This window comes from Peromyscus eremicus, chromosome X (genome assembly GCF_949786415.1).
Source record: "Peromyscus eremicus chromosome X, PerEre_H2_v1, whole genome shotgun sequence".
Classification (NCBI taxonomy): domain Eukaryota; kingdom Metazoa; phylum Chordata; class Mammalia; order Rodentia; family Cricetidae; genus Peromyscus; species Peromyscus eremicus.
The window spans coordinates 132,942,128-132,970,126 of record NC_081439.1 but is presented as its reverse complement, the minus strand read 5'-3'; the positions used below and the strand labels follow the sequence as shown (position 1 = coordinate 132,970,126).

The 27,999-nt window shown below is 38.6% G+C and overlaps 1 protein-coding gene across 3 annotated transcripts in view; it reads left to right on the top strand.

The window, feature by feature from the left end:
* The first annotated feature begins 7,057 nt into the window (after nt 1-7,057).
* The window catches only part of Gab3 (GRB2 associated binding protein 3), a 97,162-nt gene continuing 76,220 nt past the window's right edge, over nt 7,058-27,999 (top strand). For all 3 annotated transcript variants that reach the window (XM_059251245.1, XM_059251243.1, XM_059251244.1), the window contains exon 1: nt 7,058-7,176. In XM_059251245.1, coding sequence (XP_059107228.1) covers nt 7,105-7,176 — 72 coding nt within the window. In that variant the 5' untranslated portion in view covers nt 7,058-7,104. The remainder of the gene's footprint in view (nt 7,177-27,999) is intronic.

Sequence of the window (27,999 nt, the reverse complement as noted above, 5' to 3'; positions counted from 1 at the left end):
ATGGAGTGCTTAATAAGGCCATCATTTATACTTTGATGAGAAGAACTTCTAGATGTTTCCACTTGTATTTTTCTGCTGTGATGACCTTATTCTATAGGTAGAAAATCATTGTGGGGGAGGGGCTGGAGAGGTGGCTCAGTGCTTAAGAGCACTGGCTGGTCTTCCAGAGGTCCTGAGTTCAATTCTCAGCAACCATATGGTGGCTCATAACCATCAGTAATGAGATTTTGTGCCCCTCTTCTGGCCTGCAGGCAAACATGCAGGCAGAACTCTGTATACATAATAAATAAATCTTTAGGAAAAAAAAAGAAAATCATTGTGGTGATGCAGATGAATTTTTTACTTTAGCTATTCTGATAGGTTGTGATTTAATATACACTTCACTAACAGAGCCATGTCAAACATCTTTCCATGTATTTATTTTCCATGTTCATTTCCATGTGTTTATTCGTTGTTCTCTTTAGTGACATCTTTCTTTATGTCTTTATTTTCTAATTGGGTTATTAGAGTTTTGTTTGTTCTTTTCTGTTGAGTTTTAGTACCTCTTTCTCCAATGGTCTTTTTTATTTTTATTTTATTTTATTTTATTTTATTTTATTTTATTTTATTTTATTTTATTTTGAGACAGTCTCATTTTGTAACCTAGGCTGGCCTAATATTCACTATGTAGCCCATAGCCATTCATTGGCCTTGAACTTATGCCAATTTTCTTGTCTCAGCCTCCCACATGCTGTGATTATAAGCATGACCACTATTGTCTGGCTCTCTTCATAGTTTTTTGTTAGATTGTATAATTTTAAAGTTTTTTCCCAGTATGTAGCATGTGTTATTATATTCTTTTTTTTTTTTTTTTTTTTTTTTTTTTTGGTTTTTCGAGACAGGGTTTCTCTGTGTAGCTTTGCGCCTTTTCCTGGAACTCACTTGGTAGCCCAGGCTGGCCTCGAACTCACAGAGATCCTCCTGGCTCTGCCTCCCGAGTGCTGGGATTAAAGGCGTGCGCCACCAACGCCCGGCTGTGTTATTATATTCTTAACAATGTGGTTTTTTTAGAGCAAAGGTTTAAATTTCAATCAAGTGCAGTTTATTATTGTTTTTATAATTATATGTCTAAGAGTTTATTAAGTCCCAGGTCCCAAAGATATTCTCCTGCTGTCTTCTGAAATTTTTATAGCTTTATATTTTATGTCTAGGATTTATTTCTTGCTTTTTTTTTTAATTTTTAAAGATTTATTTATTTTTATGCATATGAGTATTTTCCCTGCATATATGTTTGTGTACCACATGAGTGCTCAATACCATCCAAAATCAGAAGAGGGCATCAGATCCCCTGGAACTAGAGATACAGATGTTTGTGAGCTATTATGTGGGTGCTGGGAATTGAACCCTAGTCCTCTGCAAGAGCAGCAAGTGCTCTTAATAACCAAGTGATTTCCCCATCCGTGTGTGTGTGTGTGTGTGTGTGTGTGTGTATGTGTGTGTGTGTGTGTGTATGTGTGTGTGTGTGTGTGTGTGTGGTGGTGGTGGTATTGTGTTCCCCAAAATATTGTGCATTCTAATAAACTTATCTGGGGTCAGAGAAGAGAACAGCCACAATATTAAACATAGAGGTTAGGCAGTGGTAGCACACGCCTTTAATCCTAGCATTCCAGAGGCAGAAATCCCTCTGGATCCCTGTGAGTTCAAGGCCACATTGGAAACAGCCAGGCATGGTGACACACGCCTTTAATCCCAGAAAGTGAGCCTTTAATCCCAGGGAGTGATAGCAGAAAGCAGAAAGATATGTAAGGCGTGAGGACCAGAAACTAGAAGCATTTGGCTGGTTAAGCATTCAGGCTTTCAAGAAGCAGTTCAGCTGAGATCCATTTGGATGAGGACTCAAAGGCTTCCAGTCTGAGGAAACAGGATCAGCTGAGGAACTGGCAAGGTGAGGAAGCTGTGGCTTGTTTTGCTTCTCTGATCTTCCAGCATTCACCCCAATAACTGGCCTCAGGTTTGATTTTATTAATAAGACCTTTTAAGATTCATGCTACGTGTGTGTGTGTGTGTGTGTGTGTGTGTTGTGTGTGTTCTTTTTTGAGACAGGGTCTCACTATATCAGTGTCTGGCCTGGAACTCATTATGTAGACTAGGCTGGCCTCAAACTCACAGAAATTCTCTTGCCTCTGCCTCCTGACTGGAATTAAAGGCGTCCAGTTTTTCATGAAGTGTAGTGTTAGCCGTAGGTCTTTGTAGACATGCTTTAACAAGTTAAGGGTGTTCTTCCTCTGTTCTTTGTTCACTGAGAGTTTTTGTCATGAAAGTGTATTAGATTCTGTCAGATGCTTGTTTTGCATTTATTAATATTAGGACATGGCTTTTCAATTTTTGCCTTTCAGCCTAGAAAATTGTGTTTATTAGTATTTAATTACTGAACAAATCACCCTTTTCTTGATAAAGCACACTTGATCATGGTATACAATTATTTTTATGTATTTGTTTTTAGTTCTGTTTCTACTTTGCTTTGGATTTTTGTGTATATATTCATGAGCCATATTGGGTTGTAGTTTTCATTTCCTTTTCAAAACTTTTCAAAACCTTCTGATCTTGGTATCACAGTAATAGTGGCCTCATAGAATGTGTTGAGATATATTTGATCTAGCTTTGGGACATTTTCTTATAATTTGTAAGTATATCAATAATGATTATGATGTTAGAACTTTCTCATGAGACATGAGAAACAGTATAATTTGCAATAAAATTTTAATAAAAACAAAATAAGAAAAAGCCAAGTTTCAAACTTAAGATGGATATTTGGAAATGGCCTTCATTTACAAAGAAGCACTTTGTAGATGTTTACATAGGAAAGAGTGGGTTAGCCTATCTAAACATATATCCTAGCACTTTAGGCTTTTAAGCCACATGCTTCATAGATTTACTCAAATAAAAGATGAGCAAGAGGTAGGAGATATAGAAAGGCACAGGCTTTCCAACCTTATTATTGGCCTTTATACAGAACATGTAACTCTTTCCCCAAGTCTGTTTATGATTTGTATTTTTCAATTTTTCTTCTGAAAAAAATTCTGTGGCAATGTTCTTTTCAAGTTTTCCCTCTTCTCATAGTGAATAAGTCAGATACACAGTCCTCATGACCATTTAAAAAATGTGGTGTGTAGGTAGAAGTTCAGGTGCCCATGGAGGCCCAAGGCACTGGTTCCTCTGGAACTAGAATTAAAGGCAGTTGTGAACTCCATGATTGTTGAGTGCAGGGAACTGAACTAAGGTCCTCTGTAAGAAGAGTATATACTCTTAACCACTGAGCCATTTTCATGACCTTCTTGACATAATTGATAAAGAAACTCTTTTGTAGCCAGGCGGTGGTGGCACACACCTTTAATCCCAGCACTGGGACGTAGAGGCAGGCGGATCTCTGTGAGTTCGAGGCCAGCCTGGGCTACAAAGTGAGTTCTAGAAAAGGCGCAAAGGTACACAGAGAAACTCTGTCTCAAAAAACCAAACAACAACAACAAAAAAGAAACTCTTCTGTAACAGCAAGCATTCATTTCTATGACTCCTTCTAGTCATAGGATTTAAAATACTGAATGAACTACAAAACTAACCCCAGAGATGAACACAATGCTACCCCGCCCATTTTCACTAGACCTATTTCAAGTAAACTGTAAAAGTTCCAAAAATCTACTTGCTGTTTGAATTCACTCCCTTTCAAGGTTAGTCTGCTCTTTCTTACAAAGGTGTGAACAAGGTTGAGAATCATCCATAAATGAGACTCCTAAAACTAAAAACAACTGATAGGTTCATAGTCAATGCTCCATCGCTCAGTGTTCCCTCAACCAAGACCAACAATGAGTTCCCCTAATGTAGCTGAGTTCTCTGGAGGGACCAACCAGGCACCTGGCAGCAGAAATTGGATCACATCCACTGGAAGGGCAGCGATTTGTTTTCAGTTTAATAGAAACTTACTTTTTCATGGATTTATTTTCAAAGCCATATTTCTGCTGGCCCTCCCACTTACTGGATTGGCTATCTGTTTGTATTTGCAATACTTCAAGTAACAGCACTTCTCACCAAGGAAATCATCATAATACTTTGAATTAGTGACCATCATACAACATTGTTTCCCCAAGGTCAGGATTGGTAAGAGTCTAGAATTAAGAGCTGCAATCTGCAGTAGCTCCTTTTATGATTACGCATAACAAACCACTCTCTGAGTGTTTCTTTCCATAACCAGAACTTTGAGCTCTTCTGGTTAGAAAGTCTTGGTTTCCAATGGGAGGGATGCTTCTCCAAGGATGAGACATTGGTTTTTGGCACATTGAAAACTGAGACTGTCACCTGGCCATTTGACATTCTTCATGCCAGGAAACTTTGCAACCATGGATCCTACTTAATTGGCTGAATGACTTATGTGATTATCAGTGGAAATTTTTATCAAATGTTGTATTTAAACAAGGAGACCAGAGGGACTATGTTTTTTAATCCACAGGATCCTCAGGACATCTCCTGACAGTGAGATATCCAGGTAAGACCACTGGGGATCTAGACTTACCAGAAGGAAAGGTTCTTAGCCTGCAGATCCTGACCCTTTTGGGGGTTGACCAATCCTTTCACAGGGGTCACCTAAGACCATTGGAAAACACAGTCATTTAAGATTCATAACTGTAGCCAAATTACAGTTATGAAATAGCAATGGAAATAATTTTATGGTGTGGGTGTGTTGGGGGGTCACCACAACGTGAGGAACTGTATTAAAGAGTTACAGCATTAGGGAAGTTGAGAATCACTGAACTAGACAAAGAATTTTGATATCCTGGCTAGAAAGCAAATAGAGGAAAGAAATTAGACATACCAATTAGTCTCATGAGCAATCACAGAATATTGTAGTTCTGTTCTCCCTCTCCTCAACTTTTCCTGTCTTCCTTTTGTTTATATTTTATGCACGTCAAGTAAAAGTTCATAAAGCTTGGCTTTATGATTTTTTTCTTAGCTTGTAAGTTATTAATATGGGGTGGTACCTGATCTAGTAGAGGAATGACTATCCCGAAGACATGGCTACATTAAGTAATCGTACAATACAATGGAACCATTGATCTTTTGTTTTACGAGTGTTTTCTTAGTTTGTAGGAAAGATAATGGCATTGCTTTGTGTGAATGTGTTCTTTCTTTCTTTCTTTCTTTCTTTCTTTCTTTCTTTCTTTCTTTCTTTCTTTGATTTTTCAAGACAAGGTTTCTTTGTGTAGCCTTGGCTGTCCTGGAACTCACTCTATAGACCAGGCTGGCCTCCAACTCACAGATCCGCCTGCTTCTGCCTCCTAAGTGCTGGGATTAAAGGTGTGCATCACCACTGTCTGGTTGGATGTGTTATTTCTATAGTTTTTTTTTTTTAAATTTTGTGTACAGTGAATATGTATGTGTATTAAGTAGCAAGAGGAGTATTCTATGTGCCTCAACTTAGATTTCCCCTCTATATTTGGAGAGGTAAGAAAGCCAAATAAAGATATTTAACATTCTCTTACCTAGATTTCTCCATGAGAATTGGGTTTGGCTAATTATATAGGCTAGTATGAGACTTGAAAAATCAGAGAGGAGGTAGATGGTTGCAATGATAGAGTGAAATGGGGTCTGAGACATGAGTTGTCCAGCTTTGTGACAGAAACAGACTCTCAGCCTCTGCTTTGCACTATGGATGTGCCTTGAAGCCCTGACTAGTGGCACTCCTTAATCTCATTGCTCCTGTACTGCCAATGAGTTTGCTAAGTACCACCTTTGTGAAGTTAATCCCTCCCCACTTGAAACACCTCAAATGAATTCTTTTCTCTCCATTGATCCCTGGTTGTACAATGACAACAAACCCTGCCATATAGATAGTCCTCTCTCCCTAGACATTGTGAATGTGGTGTGATAAGTAACTGTTTTGTAAATTTTTTTATTTCTAAGTGTCATTTCCAAGGGAGAAGCATCACACGAGGGGAAAAGACCATTGCAGATTAGGAAGCTGACCAGATGCCAGCAAACATCATGTGGTTGCTATTTACATCTTGGATGCTAATTCTAACTTCATTATGGTGCTTTTCAGTTTTTAAAGTGTGTTCACAAAGAGCAAGTGTTGTTTAGAAGGATGAGACAGACAACTCTTGAGGCAGACAACTAACTCTAACTGCTGAGTGACTTCCTGAGTGTATGTTCTACACAGGGGACATTATCGTTGTTTCTCATCTTACGCATGGGCAAACTTGACTTAACAGTATAGTTTATAAGGTGTTTGTGTAGATGCTGTGAAGCACTTATGACAATGACTGGCATATGGTACTCAGTAAGGTCACAATAAATATTAGTTGTTTATTTTTGTTATTAGAGAACCCAGCACACAACCTGGCCCAATCAACTTTAGATTCATCCTTTAAAGCCCAGAATCAAAGAGGATGTAGATAGTGCTACTGTTGAATTCTTATCATTTGCATTCATTAGAACATTTAAACAGTTTTGCCCAGGCAGCTCATCACTGAACACAATAATGTTTGGAAGAGGAGCATAAAAAAATCACAGTACTCTGCAAGCAACCAAGTGGAACAGGCAAGTGGAAGAGGAGTCTTTCTTCCCTCTGAACTATATACATGACAGATGTGGGCCATAGGTTTTTGTTCTTGAACCTCTGAGGCCAACAGACCAACCCTTGTTGGCATGGCTTTTCAGGGATGGTGATGAAGGCAACAGGTTCATTGTGATGCTGCCTTTCCCGTGGGTGGGCTCCTTGCTTCCTTTGCTATGACTATGAAAATAGCACTCTAGGCACCTTGGTGAGAGCAGCAGGGCGTCCTGTTTGGGGTCTCCAGAGGCAGAGCCTCTTGTGGCACAGCAATTGCTCAAAGGGGCTTCCTTGACTTTTCTGCTTGTTTTTCGCCCCCGATGCCCTCTAGGCTCCAGAACAGCGGCTGGCTACTGTCCCTTCCTCAAATCTGGGGGGGCGGGAGGTGGGGGCATCGCGTGGCCGCTTGGGGCGGCGCTTTGCGAGCGGGCCCGCCCCGCGGCATCCCTAGCTAGACTTCCTCCTGCTGCAGGCGGCCAGCCCAGCTGGAGGAAGCAGCAGCAGCAGCGGCAGTGGCGGCCACGATGAGCACGGGCGACGCCGTGTGCACGGGCTGGCTCGTCAAGTCGCCCCCCGAGAGGAAACTGCAGCGCTATGTGAGTAGGGACGCCGACTCATCCCTGCCCTTCGTGTCCTCGGTTCTCTGCTTGTGGGGTGGCCGCGCGTGGTCCTGGGGAGTCCCTGGCTTTAGGCGCGCCAAACGTAGCTGTTCCCAGCGCCCTAGCTGCAGGCGAGGCCAATGGACGACGGAAAGTGAAATCGCACGTCGAGCTGTGCTGCTGCTGCGCCTTGCAGCAGGCTAGCCTGGCACCTCTTGCCCGCTGTGTTCAACCGCTTTATACAACCAGAGTCAGCGGTGGAGGGAGGTGGGTTAAAACCCCCCAAAGCCAGTTTGTATTCTGGAGCAGCCAGAGAGACATCTCTAAAGGGTGTTCCATTTCCCAGTGAGGAGAACAGGGCGAGGGACAGGGAAGTGGATAGTAAGAGGAAACCTGTGTGGGCTACTTAGTGAAGCTGTTGCATTCCTCTTGGACTGTAATGAGTACTGTCATTGTAGCTATCATAGGACACTCATGTTGGGAGCCTACCATACAGTGTAACTCTTTTCTCTTCATGTCCCTTCCCAGCATATTCTTGATGATGACACTATGCTTTTGTAGGACAGCAGGAACCATTGACATTTACTATTATGAAATAAGGGACATTTGGAAAAGCACATCTTTCTACACATTGTATGACCATCTTTAAGCTGCACACAACTCAAAAGTTCATTATATCTAGTGTTCTCAGGATAAGATCTTTAAAATATTCTGCTTAAAGACCTAACTGCTACTGATCTGTCTTTAGCCATTAGCAAAGCAAGAACCACTTTAATCCCCAGGGAGCTGCATATAAATAGATATTAGGCTTTCTTGCCCCTTTGTGGGGGAGTGGGGCTGGAAGTAGCTTGATGTATCCCTATCCTTCATAATTCCTAGTTTCCTAATTTCTCTGAGACACCAAACCATGCTGGTGGGAGCTATCCGGCTGAGGTTTGCACTCTGTTGAGGTATCCCACCCCAAATGGTGTTCTACCTGGTACTTGTGTTTATAGCTTTCCAACCGGTATCCCTATTTTGTCCATATTTCACCAGTACTTCTGTTTCCATATTGAAGAGCATGTATCATGTAGAAGTTCAGGGGTGGGATTATAAGAAGAGTGCAATAATGCATGGATACTTCTAGAATCTGTAACAAAAGCTCTTCCTGAATATCAAGTTGCCTAATACTCCTCTCTCCTGCCCCCCCCCCCATTTCTGGGTTAGACAGTGCTTCACTCTTAGGAGTCTTTGGAAAGGTTTTTATTGTTTGTGCTGCTAAATCAAAGAATGTTGTTCTATTTAGTATGTAGCTATCACAGATGCAGAAATATGAGCATTTCTTTGAATAATACCAGTATTCCCCTGCCCTTTTTAATTTTTTTGAGAAAGGGCCTCTCTACATAGTCCTGCCTATCCTGGATCTCTCTCTGTAGACCAGGCTGGCCTCTGCCTCCCAAGTGTAGGGATTCCAAATGTGTGTTACCATGCTTGTCCCTGCATCATTTTTTTTGATTCCACAAATTCCTAAGCACAAAGTACCACATCTGTCATCCTTTGCACCATCAAGTTGCTTCCCTAAGTTTTCGGCTGTTTTGAAGATGCACTGATACTGAGGAGGCAGGAAACAAAAACATGCTCCTATGCCCTACATGTGCAGGTGAGGCTTGCAGTGCTGCTCCCTGGGTGGCTTTCCTTGCTGCCCTTAGTAAGAGTCATTTAAAGGATTACTGGATATTTTCAGAGTGGCACAAACTTTCCAGTAGCTGATTCAGAAAGATGATGAATCTGGAGAACAAGGTTTATGGATGGTCCCCCAAACCCCACTCTAATCTTGGTTTGTATTTTGTCTTCAACAGGCTGGTTTAAAAAAGTTTATTAGTGTTTCATGATTTTGGGAAGACTTGGGTAGATCTTTTGTCATATGTAGTTTGTTGTGGTGCTTTTTTTTTGTTGTTGTTGTTGTTTTTTGGTGAAATGGACCTGTGATAAGAGTGCATAATGAATAAGACTACAAATGTATGGAGTATGTGATGATGGACAAGACTGAAAACAGAAGAGAACCTAGGTGCCATATTACCAACATTCCAAGGCGTAAACCTTGACTTTTTAGTCCTTGGTTGAGAACTTTTTTTTTTTTTCCTTAAGAGACTGCCTTTTTTCCCTTCCCTGGAAAATCCCTCAGATCACTAAGGGATGCAGGAATCCCCTTTTGCCAGTAGAGGGCAACAATGAGACACTTCGACAAGGTCAGGCAGTGCTGTTACTCAATCTGTTTCATTCAGCTCTTTTGAGTAGTTTCTACTTCCTTCCATTAACTGGGTGCCATCTCTAAACTAGGCTCAGTGTTTGGTGCTCAGAAGAAATAGAAAAGACTTTATTCTAGTCCTCACACATTCCATAGTCATAATATATTTAACACAGGAATGTAACAAAGCTAGTTAGCACGACTGGAACAATAACCCAGTTCTTTGTGTTGGCAGGCCATCAATGTTTGTATTAACAAATGGAAGCTTGATCTGTTTTCAGGCAAATTTTTCAGTACATTGTATTTCATTTACTTGATTATATGAGCCAAGGCCATCAGAAAGTTAGTTTTTATCATTGCCTTTTTTTTTTTTTTTTTTTGAGGAAAGTTGATTCCTTTTTTGGGTTTCACAAGTAATCTAGACATTTATTCTTATCATCAGAATTCAAACACTGTAGGAATGAATAGAATGAAAAGTTCCCCCGCATCCTACCCTTCTCAGGGTTGTCTCTAAGGACAAAAGATGTTAGCTGTGCGGTATTATTCCAGAAATTTTCATAGAAAATACGTAATTTTCTTTTCACATATATGGGATTGTCCAATAATTTTCTCTTCCTTTTTACAACCTGTCTATACATTGTTCCAAGTTAGTGCATATAGATTGACTTCATTTTCAAACCACTGTGTAATATTCCTTATAACAGATTTATTATAACAGTTTTCTGTTGATGAACTTTTATCTTACTTCTGTTCCATTGATTTAAGTAATGTTTAAATTGCTTAGAGGGTTAAGAAGATGGCTAAGTCAGACCTGAGTTTAGGTTCCCAGAACCCATGTAAAAGCTGGGCACATGATGTATACCTATCATGCCAACAATGAGAAGGTGGAGACATGAGGACCCTGGGGCTTGCTGGCTGTCCAGTCTAGCTGAATTGGTGAGTTCCAGGCTCAGTGAGAGGCACTGTCAGAAAAAATAAAGTAGAGAAGTGATTGAAGAATGAAACACAATGTAACTTCTGGACTTCACACATGTTCAATGCCACACTAAGTTAATTTATTAACTTGTCAACATAACACTGAGACAGGTGTTGCCTTTGCCTCTGGATACAAAATTTTTTGTTGGATATGCAATATGCAAATATTTTCTACCACTCTGTAATTTGTCTTTTCTCTTTACAGTATTGTTTTTTGGAACCAAGATTTTATTTTATTTTTTTATTTGATACAGGTTCTCATACTATAGTTCAGACTGACTTGGAATTCACTATGTAGTCTACATTGGCCTCAGACTCATGGCAATCCTCCTGCCTATGAAATGCTGGAATTAAAAGCATGAACTACCATGCCCAGCTAAGACTTTAAAAAATGTGAAACTCAAAATATCAGATTTTGAATGTCTATTTTATTGATCAACTCTTTGTTCATTTCTATGCCAATATCATACTTTTTGATGAGCATAGCTTCACAAAAATTTAGTTTCAGCCTTCTATCTTTGTTTTACTTTTTTTGAGTTGGTTTGGCCATTCTAAGTCCTTTGTTTTTCTACAATAATTTTAAAATTACTTTGTCAATTGATTTTATTGAGATTATATGCTACATCCTTGCTTAAGTCACTTACTAGTACTTGTGGCCTTGCTTGTACTTAGAAATTGCAGTATGATCAGTGTTTTATAGAAATGATGAGAAAAGACATCCTTCACCGTGATGATCTTAAGGATAACAGCATTTAATTTTTTAATTTCAAGTATTTTAACTATAAGTCTTTTTTTTAGTTTATTTTTTATTGATTTATTTTTGTTTTTTTTGAGACAGGGTTTCTCTGTTTTACCCTTGGCTGTTCTGGAACACGCTTTGTAGACCAGGTTGGCCTTGAACTCACAGAGCCCTGACTGCCTCTGCCTCTTGAGTGCTTGGACTAAAGGAATGTGCCACCACCACCCAGCTAAAGTTTATTTGCATTTTATGTGTATGGGTGTTTTGCTGGCATGTATATCTGGATACCGTGTGCATGCAGTACCTATAAAGGCCAGAAGAGGGAGTCAGATCCCCTGGAGCTTGAATTATAATAGTTGTGAGCCACCCTGTGGGTTCTGGGAATCAAACCTGGGCCCTCTGCAAGATCAACAAGTGCTCTTAACCACTGAGCATCTCTCCAGCCTCAACTATAGGTATTTTGTAGACACTTTTTACCAAATTATGTTCCCTGTATTGCCAATTTACTGAGATTGTCTGTCTGTCTGTCTGTCTATCTTTGGTTTTTTGAGACAGGATTTCTCTATGTAGTCCTGGCTGTCCTGGAACTTGCTCTGTAGACCAGGCTGTCCTTAAACTCAGAGATCTGCCTGCCTCTGTGTCCCAAGCTCTGAGATTAAAGGCGGGCATCACCACCTCCCAGTTTACTGAGATTTTTAAAAAATGCAAATTGATACTTTTTTATCTATAAAGTAATAATTTGCTTTTTTTCTTTAGTCTGTTACTATGGTGGCTTCCTGACTTTTTATTTAATTTTTGCTGTTTTTGAGAAGGATCTTGCTGTGATTTCTTTCTTTGTGATACTGGAGATGGAACCCAAGGGCTTTCCACATGCTATTAGTAAGCATTCTATTACCAAGATACACCGCTAGACTCCTTTTTTTTTTTTTCAATGCTGAGCCAGCCGTGAACTCCCTGGATAAACTTCACGTGGTTGTCATGTATTCTTGGACTTGCTTTGCTAGTAGTTTGCTGAGGGCATTTGTACTTCCGTTCATAGTAGATACGAACAGTTTTCCTTCTTGTATGTGTGTGACTATCTTTGTTTGGTTCTGATATTAGCATAATGCTAGCCATGTAAAATAAAAAGGGAAGTGTTCTCTCCTCTTGCATTTTCTGAAAGATATTTCATACAATTAGTATTCCTTATTCCTTAAATATATCTGGTTGAATTCACCACTGAAACAATTTGAAATTGACCATCTCTTTCTGGGAAGGGTATTTATTAACTTAAAATTCTATTTCTTTAAATAAGTATTTAGAGGATCCATATCTTCTTGAATGATCTGAAGTAGTTTAGCCTGTCAAGGCTTTTCTTAGTTTCTACTGAGTTGTCAGATTTATTGAAATTAAGTTAGTTCTTATATTCTTTCTTGTCCTTTTCCCTTACAGAATCTGTAACAGTGCTTCGTTTTTCATTTATTATTCTGTAACTTAGGTCATCTGTTTTTCTGTTTTCCTCATCACTCTGACTAGAGTTTTGTTAAATTTTCTGATACTTTCTAGGAACTAGCCTTCATTTTTGTTGATCCCTACTATTTTCTTTGTTTTTAATTTCATTGGTTTATTCACTCATATTTATTATTTCTGATTGTTTTGGGCTTAATTTTATTGCTACTCTGGCAAGTTTCATTAAATTAAAAATATTAATTTTATTTGTTGAGTTTTGAGATTTGGCTAGCAGTCCCTAAATCAGGAGAGCAGTCTGTGGGAGTCTCACGCTTGTTGCCCAGACCCTGATTGTCCTTGCAAAGAAGTTCTTCCCTTATCACACTGGCCCCTAAGCTCAAGGAGACTGTAGTTTAAGATGGCCTTGAACTTGCATTCTTCCTGCCTCATCCTGCTGAGTAGCTAGAATTGTAGGCCAGGCTCAACTCTTTCTTTGTGTCGTCGTCGTCGTCGTCGTCGTCGTCGTCGTCGTCGTCGTCCTCCTCCTCCTCCTCCTCCTCCTCCTCCTCCTCCTCCTCCTCCTCCTCCTCCTCCTCTTTCTCCTCCTCCTCTTCCTCCTCTTCTTTCTTCTTCTTCCTCCTCTTCTTCCTCCTTTCTCTCTCTCTGTCTCTCTCTCTGTCTCTCTGTCTCTGTCTCTCTCTCCCTCCCTCCCTCTCTTTCTTTCTTTCTTTCTTTTTTTTTTTTTTTTTGAGACAGGGTTTCTCTGTGTAGCTATGGCTGTCCTGAGACTCACTCTATAGACCAGGCTAGTCTCGAACTCAGAGAACCGCCTGCTACTGCTTCCCAAATACTGGGATCAGAGGTGTGCACCACCACCACCTGGCCAGGTTGCCCATTTCTCTTTGTAGTTTGTTTTGTAAAAAAAAATGTGATACTATTTTTGGGACAAGAGAAGTAACCCAGACCTTACTTATGGTGCCCAAATCTTCTTCCAATGAGCTATACCTCTTAAATTATATCTTTTTGTGCTGATCCTCATAGAGTCAGTTTCTTGTGGTACTCATAGAAGTGTTTCACTGTCTGTTGGGCTTATGCTATGGTTGCTGGCCTGATAAGTACTTGATAGGAGTTGTGGAGGAAAAGCCTGCAAGAATTAAACTCACCTATACTTAGAATGTCCAAGAGCCCCACCTTTTCCCAGTATACCACACCTTCTTAAACTGTGGGTTATCACACAATATAAGGTTGTATAATTGAATGTGGATATTGAGCAAAATTTGGTAACAGTAAAACCTTACTAAATGTGTACCTATCAAAAATTAATTCAAAACCAAATGAATAATGAATCCAATGTGTTTCTGGCAGTGCTTGCATGCTGTATCCTACAACTTTACTGAAGTCTTGGCTCTGAATATACATGCATACTTTTCATGTGCAAGCCACCACATCAACAAACACTTTCTAAAATACCTTGGCACAGGTTATTATGCCATTATTATGTTATAGAGTATATTATTTCTACAGTTCATAAAATTTTTCTGCTCTTATAGAAAGATAATGACAGAAAAAAATAAAGAATTTCAATATTTTCCCATTGCATTCCTCATTGTATATCTTTGCATTGTATTATGTTAGAATCTTTGGTCTTAAAAATTGCTATGTGCTGGCTTGCATTTCATTAAAAAAATCATTAAATAAAATTTGACTTAGGATTAGTACAAAATTTCCAACAATCTCAGGAATGGCCCTAAATTTTTGTCATTTTTTACTACATATTTATGCAAAGCAATATTCTCAACATAGATGATTATAAAATCAAAGTATCAATCACCTCTGAAAAAACTCTATATCATGAAGAATTAAATATTCAAGTAAATTTAATTTTTATATTTATTTGGTGTGTGTGTATACAAGAACGTGAGCATATGTGCACATATGAACCATAGTACACATTATGAAGGTCAAAGGACAACTTGCAAGAGTCAGTTCTCTCTTTCCACCATGTGCATTCCAGGGATCCAACTCAGGTCTTCAGACTTGGCGACAAGTGACTTTGTCTACAGAGCAGGCCAAAGATTTAATTCTTTATTTAAAAATAAATAAGCATATACATTACATTAGTATGAAAATTTGCTTTCATTGAAGTAAATGATAAGATTATATTTATACCAAAAACTTTAAAAATATTTTTCTTTATCATTTATTATCAATGGATGCTTGATTTGTATACCTATTTTACATATGTGCTGGCATTGAATAAAAAATTCTTGGATGAAAGGGGAGAATCACAAGTAGAAAAAAAGTTTAAGAAGCTCTGCACTGGACTACATTCTGCTTTCAACTCATTGTTTCAGCTGAATTTTTCTTACTGACACAATAATCACTGACCAGGTAAGCAAGCACTGTTTTTTTGTCTCTCCTTGCAGGCTTCTGTATCTCCCCATATTTCAAATACATAAGCTGCCTTGTAACCTGAGATCTTTTAGAATTGTTTGGTTAATTGGCTCGTTTATTATTATGAAGTAACCTCTTGTTCTTTGCTTCAAACCTATATTGTCTGATACTAATATATCCCAGTTTTTTCTTAGTTCTATGTATTTGTCATTTTACATTAATGTTTAACATTTTCATTTAAAGCATTCTTATTGTAGGTGGCTATAGTTAATCATGCTTCTCTATTCAATTTGACAGCCTTTTTGTTTAGATCATTTACACTTAATGTGATTGATTTTTAGTCTGTCTTGCTACTTGTCTCATTTATTCTTTGTTTTTATAGGAACAGTCCTTTTTGGATTAATATTTTTTCTTTTTTGAGACAAGATCTCACTGTGTATCACTGGCTGGCCCGGAACTCATTATGTAGAGCAGGCTGGCCTTATACTAAGACATCCACCTAACTTTGCCTCCTGAGTATTGGGACTAAAGGCATGTGCCACCATGCCTAGTTTGGATTAAAATTTTTTATGATTCTGTTTTATCTTTTTTTGTGGTTGTACCTCTGTGTGCATTTGTATCCTAGTGATTGGTTTAGGGTTTTTAAAAATACTCACAAACACTTTCATTGATGTCATGCTTTTATTGTCATGCATTTTACTTGTACAAATGTTATAAAAGCCTACTCTAAACTGCCATATTTTTGCCTTAAAGGGATAGGTACTTTACTTCTACTCACATATTTACCACACCTGGAATAATTTATTTCTTTTTTATATCCACAGTTACTTTTAGAATAATTTTTTCTGCTCTGTAAGTCTACTATTAATAAATCTTCACTTTTGTATGGCTGAAAACGTTTTTATTTATCTCAATTGTTGCACTGGAGCTTAGTTTAGTTAACAGGCCAAAAAATGATTTACCTCAATTTTTGAATAATATTTTTGCTGGTAAAGAATTTTTTTTTTCTACTTGACACAGCATCTCACTGTGTAGCTCTGGCTGTCCTGGAACTCACTATATAGACCAGTCTGGTCTCAAACTCACAGAGCTCTGCCTGCCTCTGCCTCCCAACTGCTAGATTAAAGGTATGCACCATGCCTGGCTATTTTAATTTTGATTGTATATATGTGTGTATGTATGTACATATGTATGTATGTATTTATGTATGTATGTGGATGTGTGTATGACACCGCATTGCCCTTGGAGGCCAAAGGTGTCAGGTTCCCTGGAGCTGGAGTTACCAGTGGTTATGAGCTGCCCAACTTGAATGTTGGGAACTGATTTTGGGTCCTCTGCAAAAGCAGTATACATTCTTAACCACTGAGCCATCTCAGCTTCTTTCTTTTTTGAGACAGGGTCTTATTGTGTAGCCCTGGTTGGGTTGAAAATCACTAGGTTAGCCTTGATCTCAAGGGGATCTCTTGTCTGTTTCCTGAGTGCTGAGATCACAGGAGTAAACTACCACACAGCATTAAATTTGATAGTTTCAGTGTTTCTTTACCTTGATGTTATTTCTTTTCTTCATTCAGAGAAGCTGAGCATTCTCATTTTTCCTTTCTTCCCTTTTACTTTTCTTTTCTTTGTGACAGTCTTATGCAACCCAGGCCTTGAACTTCTGGTCATCCTCCCTCTACCTCCCAAGCTCTGGTATTACAGGTATGTGCCAGGATAAAGAATTCTTCCTTTTGAATATTTTAAGGTGTTTTCCATTGTTTTCTCATGTGCACAACATGGTGCTCATTGACCTTGGATATATGGGTCCATAATTATTCCTTAGTTCCAATTATACTTTAAATATTTATTCTTTTTTGGGGGGGGAAGGAAAGGTTTATTTGGTTCACACTTCCACATTACAGTCCATCACAGAGCAAAATGAGGGTAAGAACTCAAGCAGAAACCATGGAGGACTGGTGGTCGCTGTCTCTCTCAATGACTCATGCTTAGCTAGTTGTTTGTTTGATTTTTTTTTTTCATACAACCAGAGCCACCAGCCCAGGGAACAGCACAGCCTATAGTGAGTTGGGCTCTCCTACAGTCAATTAACAATCAAGACAACGCCCCTGCGGGGTGTTTACCCACCAACTCCACAGCTCCCCAGAGTTTTCTTGAGTGCGAGCAGCAGGAAATATTAGATAGGATTTAGATTGTGGAGATAAACAGATAGAAAATAAAGGATAGCCTCGAGAGGGCCTGGAACCTATTCCAATGAGCCCTGACTGTCTCTGCCCCAGGGTATTTATAGAGACTCCAAGGGGTGGAGTAAAAGACTTCCTCCCCCAGCACAGCCAAGTGCAGACCATCTCAGACACCTGCACTCAGGCCCGTGGTCCTAATCATCCTCTCTATGTGGACCTGCTGGGTAAAGCCACGAGGAACCTGAAAACGGGCTCCCACAGGTCCCCCTTTCTTAATATATATAAAAAAACCTCATTAAATATTTATTCTTGACTTCATCACTTTCTTTTAGCTTGGAGACTCCAATTACACCTATAGTAGGCTGTTTGTTTCACACCTCACCGATGCCATAGTCTCAGCACCTCTTTTGATCTGAGTATCATCATAAATGTGAGGAATTGCTTAGTGTTTAAAGTTCATTACTTTCTTTTCTGAACTGTTTAGTCTGTTGTTAATTCTATTGGGTATATTGTTCAGTATTTTATGTCTTTCCTTAAAATGTTCATGCTTTCCTCTTATTTCTTGAACATATATTAACTGTCTTAATGCTTTTGTCTACCAATAAATGATACAGCAATTTTTCTTTCCTTTTGGAAAGAATAGCATGTTCCATATCATTGTATCTGTAGAAACTTCACTTCAGGCCTCAGGCCTCTGATATTTATAGAATGAATCACACACTTTCTGGCATGCAAAGTCTAATAAAAGATACTCTACTTCGTGCTGAGCAGGCCTAATCAGAATACTGTCATTATTGTAGTATTTTCTTTTCTTTCTTCCTTTTTTTCCCTCTTTGGTTTTTCAAGACAGGGTTTCTTTGTGTAGCTTTGGAGCCTGTTCTGGAACTCACTTTGTAGACCAGGCTGGCTTCGAACTCACAGAGATCCGCCTGCCTCTGCCTCCCAAGTGATAGGATTAAAGGCATGCACCACCACCGCCTGGCTTATTATAGTGTTTTCAATGTGATGCTTTGTAACATTCTGAAGTTATCAGTGTCTGTGCTGACTAGATTAAATCAGGCAGCAGCAGACTTTACATACTTGAGGCAAGATCATAAGGTTGTATTATGTCTCTGAGAGTTGAAAGTGATTGCTTCAGCTGTCCCTGCAGGTTTGAAAAAACATTTGGCAGATCAAAAGCTGTATACCAGGTGTCAGGGCTGTGTTTATTTGGTTTAGAAAACAAATCATGTCTGGAAGAGTAGCTATAACAGACATCATTACTATATAATGTTGTCTTAGAGTTTTTTATTGCTGTGAAGAGATAGTATGACCACAGCAACTCTTATAAATAAAAACATTTAATTGAGGTGACTTGCTTACAGTTTCAGAGGTTCAGTCCATTATCATCAGGATGGAGAGCATGGTGGCATGCAAACAAATGTGGTGCTGGAGCTGAAAGTCTTACATCTTGCAGGCAACAGAAGTCAACTGACACACTGGGTGGTATCCTCAGCATAGGAAACCTCAAAGCCTGCCCCTACAGTGACACACTTCCTCCAACAAGACCACACTTTCTAGTAGTGCCACTCCCTTTGGGGGCCATTTTCTTTCAAATCACCACAATGTTTACGATGACATACTCTTTATGCACATTCTGTGCAAGTCAAACAGGCATATCAAACTTCTACATCTCTCAAGTGATTGATGGTGGCTAATTGTGTTGCAATACTGCTTTGAATTACTATTTTGGTAATTTATGACTTTTGTCTACCTAGTATTGTAGCCATCACTCCATAGACGAGGACTGGTGTGCAGATTTGATCAACTGACAGTAATATTACTTGTTCCGATTACAAGCTCAGAAACGTGGAAAATGATCATAGATCTGTTGTGTACTTGCTGAAGTGGAATTAGTCATTACTTCATGGAACTGGAGATATGGCTCACTGGTTAAGAATATATATTGTGGGGCTGGAGAGATGGCCCAGTGGTTAAGAGCACTGGCTGCTCTTCCAGAGGCCCCAGGTTCAATTCCCAGCACCCACATGGCAGCTCACAACTGTCTGTAATTCCAGTTCCAGGGGATCTGACACCCTCACACCGATGCACATAAAATAAAGTTTTAAAAATATTCTTTTTAAAAAAGTATACATATTGTTCTTACTGAAGAAGAATTTTGGTTCCCAGCTCTCATATCAAGTGGTACACAAATGATTGTAACTATAGCTATGGGGAATCCTCTGGCCTTGTGCTCATACACATATGCAGACACAGACATTTGTGTAAATAAAAATTAAATTAAAAAATTGTCTATTACTTAGCCTCCATAAATTCTTTTGGCCTGTTTGTAGTCACTCTCCAGTCCCATCCCTAACTCCAGGCAGCAACTGATATCTTTCCTGTCCCTACTGATTTGTGTTTTGGGAACATACCGTATAAATGGAACCCTAGAGTATATGCTTCTTTGTATTTGCCCCTTTCCTTTAGCAGTGACCACAGTACATGTTCTAAGATTCAGTTAATGTAGAAACTGAGACCGTTGGTAGGGTTGCATGATGCTCAGCTCTATGGGTATAGCAATATGTCAGTAGGAGCCATTTTATTGCTGTATTACTTTAGTGGAATAATAGTGATAGGTTTTCTCTAGGTCCACAACCTATCTAGTCTCAAGAACTTAACCATTCTAGCAGTGTTGCATATGGGTTCTGTCTCATGGAGGAGCCTAAAATCAAATGAAAATATGGTTGATTACTCCCACAATATTTGTGCCACTATTGCACCAGTATAGCTTGTAAGCTGTTGTAGGTCATAGGGCTGAGTAAAAAAATGAAGATTACTTTTCTCCTCCAGTAGTTTACAAAATAACTCCCAGCATCATGAACATTAGTCAGTAAGGGTGAAGTTGTGTACCAGCTCAATCTTTCCATGTTTGATGACATAAGTTGTATCTCTAGCAATAGGGCCTTTCTATCAGGTTATGGAGAGTAACAAATAGCCTTGGTAATAGCCCATATAGGAACTTTTTAATTTGATGTGATCCCATCTGTCAGCTTTTTCTGTTGTTGTTTCTTGAGCTATTGGAGTCCTATTAAAAAAGTCATTGTCTAGGCCTGTGTCTTAACTCATTTCCTTTGTGATGCTACTGATTGTACCCCAAGCCTTCTACATGCTCAGCAAGCACCCTACTACTGAGCTACATCATCAGCCTGCCTATACCTATATCCTAAAGTGTTTTCCTTTCTTTTTTCTCCTTAGCTATTTTTATTTATTTAAAATTATTTAATATCTGGAAATTTTATTTAAAATATTACAAATGAAAAGGCACACACTGAAATTACCCAGACTCCTTTTTCATTGTTTTTGCATGAATTTGTGTGTGTGGTGTGCATGAATTTGTGTGCACATGCATGAAGAGACCAGATTGATGTTGGGTGCCTTCCTCACTCACTATTTACTTTATTTACTGAGACAAGAGTCTCTCATTGAACCCAGAGATCATTGATTCAGCTACTACAGTTATTCAGTTGGCCCCAGGGATCCTTTGCCTCCACTTCCTAAGTAGTGGGATTACAGATGGCCTACCATGCTTACCAGCTTTTTGAACGATTCTGGGGATCTGAACTTTAACACTGGCCATCTCCCCAGTCCTGGGAATATTTTCTATATGAGTTCTCCCAATAGTTTCAAATTTTCAGGTCACACATTAGGACCTCTGATTCATTCTGAATTAATTTTTTTTTTGTGTGTAGGCTGAGCCATAAAGATTTAGATTTAGTCTTCTACATGTAGATATCTAATTTTCTTAGCACCATTTGTTGAAAGATAATGTTGTTCCTCCAATATACACTTAGATGACATTAGAAGTGTGGAGTTTTTTCTGAGTCCTTTATTTCATCTGTCTACCTGTCTATTTTTGTGCCAGTATCGTGCTGCTTTTGTCACTACGGCTTTGCAATATAGCTTGAAGTCAGATGTTGTGGCATAGACAACTTAAGGGAGGACTTGTTTATCTTAGTTCAGGCTTTAGAAGTTTCAGTCATGGTGAAAAGGGTGTGACAGAGCAGAGTAATTCACATCATGACAGTAATAGGAAATGGCCAGCCTAAGTTTGCAGAACCTCTCAAAATAGTACCACCAACTGGGGACACATGTTTACAATATGAGCCTGTGGAGAACATTTTAGATTAAAACCAAAAAGATATTAGTTATCTCATAATATAGAATGCAGTTAATTCAACTTCAAAGGTGCCTATAATCTTAATAGTTCAAACATTTTAGATACTAATTCTATCGGATGTGTAATTGGTAAACATTTTTTCCCATTCTGTAGTTTGCTGAATGATAGAGTTCTTTGCTATACAAACAATTTTAAGCTTCATGAGGTCCCATTTATTAATTGCAGGTCTTAATACCTATATCATTTGGGTCCTATTCAGAGAGTTCTTTCCCTTGCCAGTGGGTTCAAACATATTTTTCTCTTCTACAAGATTCAGGATATCTGGTCTTATGGTGACATCTTTGATCTATTTGGAATTGAGTTTTATTCAGGGTGATACATATGGATCTGTTTTCATTCTTCTACAGTTATCAGCACCATTTGTTGAAGATACTGTCTTTTTTACAGTGTATATTTTTGGCTTTTGTCAAAAATTAGGTGTCTATAGGTATGTGGAATTGTTTTTATGCCAATGTCACACTTTTTATTACTATAGCTCTGCAACACAACTTGAAATCTGGGACGGTGATACCTCTAGCTATTCTTTTTATTTTTCAGGATTTTCTTTTTAGCTATCATGGGTTTTTTTCAATTTCTGTGAAGAATTATCTTGGAATTTTGATGAGGATTGCATTGAATTTATAGAGTAGCCATTTTCATAATATTAATCCTACTAATTCATGATCATGAAAGATTTTTCTATCTTTTGATGTCTTCTTCAATTTCTTTCTTCCATGTCTTAAAGTGTTCATTGTAAAAGTCTTTCACTTGCTTAATTAAAGCCATCGCCAATTATTTTTGAGGCTATTGTGAAAGGTACTGTTTCTCAAAATTCTTTCTCCATATGTTTATTATTTGTATATAGGAAGGCTGTTAATTTTTGTGGTTTATTTTGTATTCTGATACTTTGCTGAAGGTGTTTATCAGCTGTAGAAGTTTTCTGGTGGAGTCTTTAAGGTTTTATATATAATACCATGTCATCTGCAAATATACTTTCATTTTTTCTTTTCTTCTTTGAACCTCCCTGATCTCTGTCACTTGTCTTACTGTTCTAAGACTTAAAATACTATATTGATATGTACAGAAAGAGTGGACATCCTTGTCTTGTTCCTGATTTTAATGGAAATGCTTTGAGTTTCTCGCTGTTTAGATGATATTGGTTAGAATATTATAAAGAACTAAAACACCTGAACATTTAAAAAAAAAACACAAATAACCCAATTAAAAACGGGACATAGAACTAAACAGACTTCTCAAAAGGCAAAATACAAATGACTGTGAAACACTTTAAAAATGTTCAACATTCTTAGCCATCAAAGAAAGGCAAAGTAAAACAAATTACTTTGAGATTCCATTTCACCCCACTCAGAATGGCCAAGATCGATGAAACAAATGACAGCACATGCTGGTGAGAATATAGGGAAAGGGGAACACTTATTTATTGCTGGTGGGAGTATAAACTGGTACAGCCACTATGGAAATCAGTGTGGATGTTCCTCAAAAAGCTGAAAATTGATCTACTGTACAACCCAGCTATACCGTTCTTGAGCATATACCCAAAGGATTTTACATCTTACTACAGAGATTCTTGCTCTTCAGTGTCCATTGTTGCTCTATTCATAATAGCTAGAAATTAGAAACAGCCTAGATGCCTATCGACCAATGAATAGATAGTGAAAATATGCTGTGGAATTTTATTTAGCTGTTAAGAGAAGTAAAATTTTCAGGTAAATGGATGGAGCTAGAAATAATCATCCTGAGTGAGATCAGAACATCACTCAACCCTCATCAGAGAATCTTTTTCTTGCAGTAGATGGTAACTAACAAGGAGATTCACAAAATGAACTATGTGCAAAGAGCGAGAGATTTGAGGGCACTAAGCCCTAAATGGGATGTCTTTATCAAACCCTTCCCCCTCAAGTCTCAAGGATCTATGTGGAAGAGGAAGCAGAAAGATTATAAGAGCCAGAGGAGGTGGATGACTCCAAGGAAACAGCATCTTCCTGACATAAAGAGACTGATACAGTATGAACTCACAGAGACTGTGACAGCATGCATAAGACCTGAACAAATTCAAACCATAGAAAATTCCAGAACTGAAAAGGGGAAGTGGACTCAAAGTCGCACTCCTAAGCACGAAGCTATTTACAATTGATAACCACTAGGAAAGGAAAAAAATCAATTTTCTCCAGTAGAGTGTCACTGGGTATATCAACCACACTCTAGGACAGGCCCCATGTCCAGGAGTAGTTGGCCAACACAAAATGGGTTCTGTGTGTTTGTGAGTGAGTTAGTGAGTGTATGTGTATGTGTGGTTTTTGTTTTGCTCTTTTTAAAATCTTATTGACTTTCTTTTTGTTTTTTCTTATTTTGATTTCACTTTTTGCTTTTTGTTTTTAGAGAGGGGGGCATGAAATTGGATGGGTAGAGAGGTGGAAAGGATCCCAGAAGAGATGTAGTAAGGCAAAGAATATGATCAATATACATTGTATAAAAAATTTTAAATAATAAAATACTCTAGATACCTAGAAGTCAGGAAGAAGCTGGGGTGCATGTGTGAGCATGTACACTATGTGTTTAATAATTGAGTGAAAAATAAGAAAAGAACTAATAAACTTCACCTTTTAAAAACTACTTCAAACACTATTCACAACTTTAAGTTCACATTCTCTCTGAGACTCAAAGCAATCTCTTGTTATGCATCCTACTAAAAATTCACATACTTTGGCTATTCAATGTTTCAGAGTAAACTTTTGCATTCCAAAAGATAACATAGAAACATGGAATGAAACCAAAGTAAGTAAGAAACTCAATAGGGTAAATGTTAAAACCTGTAGTTATATGTCCAGTTTCTGGGGCACATAATGGCATAATGAGCATTGCAACAGGTTTTGGAAGCCTCACTTCTGTGACCTTGCCATTTGCTGCACATACAGGCTCTATTTTGGGCTGGTTCCACTTGTTGCCTACAGTTTCTCAGAGTTTCCATATTCTTGACATCTCTCCAACATCCTGAGTCTGTATTGTTTAAGATGCAGCTCCATAGCTTCATGAATCACCCTTTTAGGACTATGTGGAATCTGTCCCTTTTATACACTGACTTGGAAGTTGGGGAGAAGCCTAGATGACCCTTAAGTCTTTCATTCTAAAGGCCTTCAACCCAGAAGCATGTGGATAATGCCAAGTTTTGTGATAGCTAGAACAGTAACCAGACCCCCTTGTCCTTGATTCCAGTGGCTTCTGATTGCCTGGGCAGAACCTGGAAACACTTCTCTAGGCATCTTGTATTAGTAGGGAACCTTAGAGGTGTTCCCTTATCATTGGAAAATCTTTCAAATTAGTTGACACATTTATATCATGGAGCCTGAGATGAGTAAGATTTTGACAGTTCCTGGAATGCTTTTAAGACACCCTTCTTGTTTCCTTACTGCAAAATGTTTTTCTTTAATGGTATTTAACAACTATGGCCTTGATTATTTAAAAATTGTATGTATATATGTGTGTCTGTGTATGGGCATGTGCATATGAATCCAGGTGCCCACAAAGTCCAAAAGAAGACTTCAGATCCTCTGGAACTGGAGTTATAGGCAATTGTGAGCCACTTAACATAGATGCTAGGAACTGAACTCAATTCCTCTGTGAGAGCAGTATATATATATATATATACTCTTAACTCTTAACTGCTGAGCCATCCCATCAGCCCTATAACTATGGTCTCTTGTGCACAACTTTAAGCATGCTCCTTTTCTAACCAAACTACATATTTTCTATATTTTTCTGCTCTGCTCATTGTTTCTGAGTCTCACTATAAATGTGGCTAAAAGCAGTCAGTAATAACCATGCTTTACCCTGTATCCTATGCTATCTTGAAATTTCCTGCATTAAATTATTAGTTGATTTCTTTTAAGAAATTTTTTGTTCATTTTACATATCAATCAAAGATCCCCCTCTCTTTCCTCCTCCCCCAACCACCAGCCTTCCCCCCCCCAACCCATCCCTCATCCCCTCCTCTGAAAAGGTAAGGCCTCCCATGAGGAGTCAGTAGAGCTTGGTACATTCAGTTGAGGCAGGTCCAAGCCCCCCAACCTTCATCAAGGGTGAGCAAGGTATCCCACCATAGGTAATGGGCTCCAAAAAGCCAGTTCATGCACCAGGGATAGATTCTGATCCCACTGCCAGGGGCCCCTCAAAGGGACCAAGCTACACAACCGTCTTCCACATGCGGAGGGTCTAGTCCAATTCCATGGAGGCTCTACAGCTGTTGGTCTGAAGTTCATGAGTTCCCACTAGCTTGGTTCAGTTGTATCTGTAGATTTCCCTATCAGTTGGTTTCTTCTTAATTCAGCTTCACTCAAATTCTTAGGACACAGGCAGAAGGTAGACAAATTCTCTGTTACAGTGTAACATAAATGAACTCTTTTCTATTTTGATGTAGCATGAATCTTAAAAAGTTCTTATTAATAAAATAAACCCGGAGCCAAGTATTGGGGTGAACACTGGAAGATCAGAGAGACAGAACACGCCACAGCTAACCTCACCTGGCCAACTTCTCAGCTGATCTTGTTTCCTCAGACTGGAAGCCTCTGTGCCCTCATATCCAAATGGCTCTCAGCTGAACTGTGTTGCTCAAAGCCTAAAAGCTTAACCAGCCAAATGCTTAACCAGCTAAATGCTTAATCAGCCAAATGCTTCTAGTTTCTGGTCCTCACGCCTTATATACCTTTCTGCTTTCTAACATCACTCCCTGGGATTAAAGGCTCACTTCTTGGGATTAAAGGCGTGTGTCACCATGCCTGGCTGTTTCCAATGTGGCCTTGAACTCACAGAGATACAGAGGGATTTCTATCTCTGGAATGCTAGGATTAAAGGTGTGTGCCACCATTTTCTAGCCTCTGTATCTAGTGGCTGTCCTCTTACCCCAGATAAATTTATTAGGGTACACAATATTTTGGGGAACACAATACCACCACATTTCCCCTTTTTTGTCTAAAATTAAAAAAAGCTTATAAGGGCGGGGATAAAAAAAAAAGCTTATAACTAATACAAGAAAAACTATCCAATAAGTATATACAATATATACAGTTAAGAATTACATTAATGATGTCTAGTCCATTAACATTTGACAGATTCAGATAAAAACTCCATTATATATATTAACAATGTCCAGTCCAGTAACATCTGATAAACTCAGACCAAAAAAATTTTCATTACTTATTTAAAACAAGTAGTTCCTTTTTAAAAGTAGATTCCATAATCTCCCTTTTTATCTTATCATAACCATATTCTCTCTTTTTTCTTTTCAGTGTAGATTCAGTGATCTACCTATTTATCCTATTATTTCTTTATAGAAAATAGTAGAAAGTTTATTCCTATATGCATCCTCGTGAGTGCAGTTTAAAATTGTGTGTCTCTGTGTGGGTATGAGCACATGAGTGCTAGTGCCTGTGGAGATAAGAGGCTCCAGATCTCTCAAAAGCTGTAGTTGCAAGTAGTTGTGAGCTGCCCTGTATGGGTGCTAGTAACTGAACTCAGATCCTCTACAAGAGCAGTATACTCCTAACCATTGAACTATCTTTCCAGCCCCAATGAGCACAGTTTTTAATATTCACATTTCTTCCTCTTTTTTGCTGCTACTGGAGATTGAAACTAGGATTTCATAAATGCTGGTAAAATGCTACATCCTCTGACAGTAATGTCCACACTTCTATTGGCATACTGGTATTCTGAATTCATACTAGAAACACAAACTTTTCATAAGCATTCTAGGACTTATGTATTCCACTTCTCCAAAATCTTCCAAATTCTTCCTGAAACCAGTTCTAAAAGACAAGAACCACATGGTCAAGCTTGGTCACAGCAACAATCTACTTCCCTGGTATGATTTTCTATATTGCTTTTTCCTTTCTGTGAGCAAAATATCTGATATACACAACTTAGGAAGGAACAATTTATTTTGCCTCAAGATTTCAGAAGTATCAGTCCATCATGGCAAGTAATGCATGAAAGAGTAGAGCAGAGAAGTTGACAATATGGTACAGAAGATGCAGAAAGTGGCAACAAGTAGCCAAGGAAAGAATGTTCCTAAAGAGCTGCTCCCAGTGGCCTACTTTCTTTAGATAAGCCTCACCTAAAGTTTCTAGGGCCTCCCAAAATAACACCTGTCAAATAACTTTCAACACATAAGACAGCCCCCATCACAAGTGTGACACATATACACAATGTGGTTTTATTCAGCCATAAAGAAAAATGAAATTATGAAATCTGCAGGAAAATGAATGGGCTTGGAAATTACTATGTTAACTGAGATAATCCAGACTCATAAAGACAAATACTGCATGTTCTCTTTCATATACAGATGCTAGCTTTTAATTTTTATGTATGTGTACTTATGTGGATATGAATGTGGATAGAGGTCAGGAAACTAGAAAGGGGATCATGAGAGGAAGCAAAAGAGGTTTTAGGGAAGGGAATGTGGAGTGTACACATATGACATGAAAGTGGTGGAAGGGTACTGGGGCCAGGCATTGTGGGAAAAAATATCAGCAAAGTACAAACGAAAATGCCATGTTGAAACCTTCTACCTTGTCTGCTAATTAAAAAAAACAAAACACAAAAATAGTATTCAGGCTAAAATGCCAATAGTGTCAAATGTGAGGTATTCTGTTCTATGTGGAACAGTGAA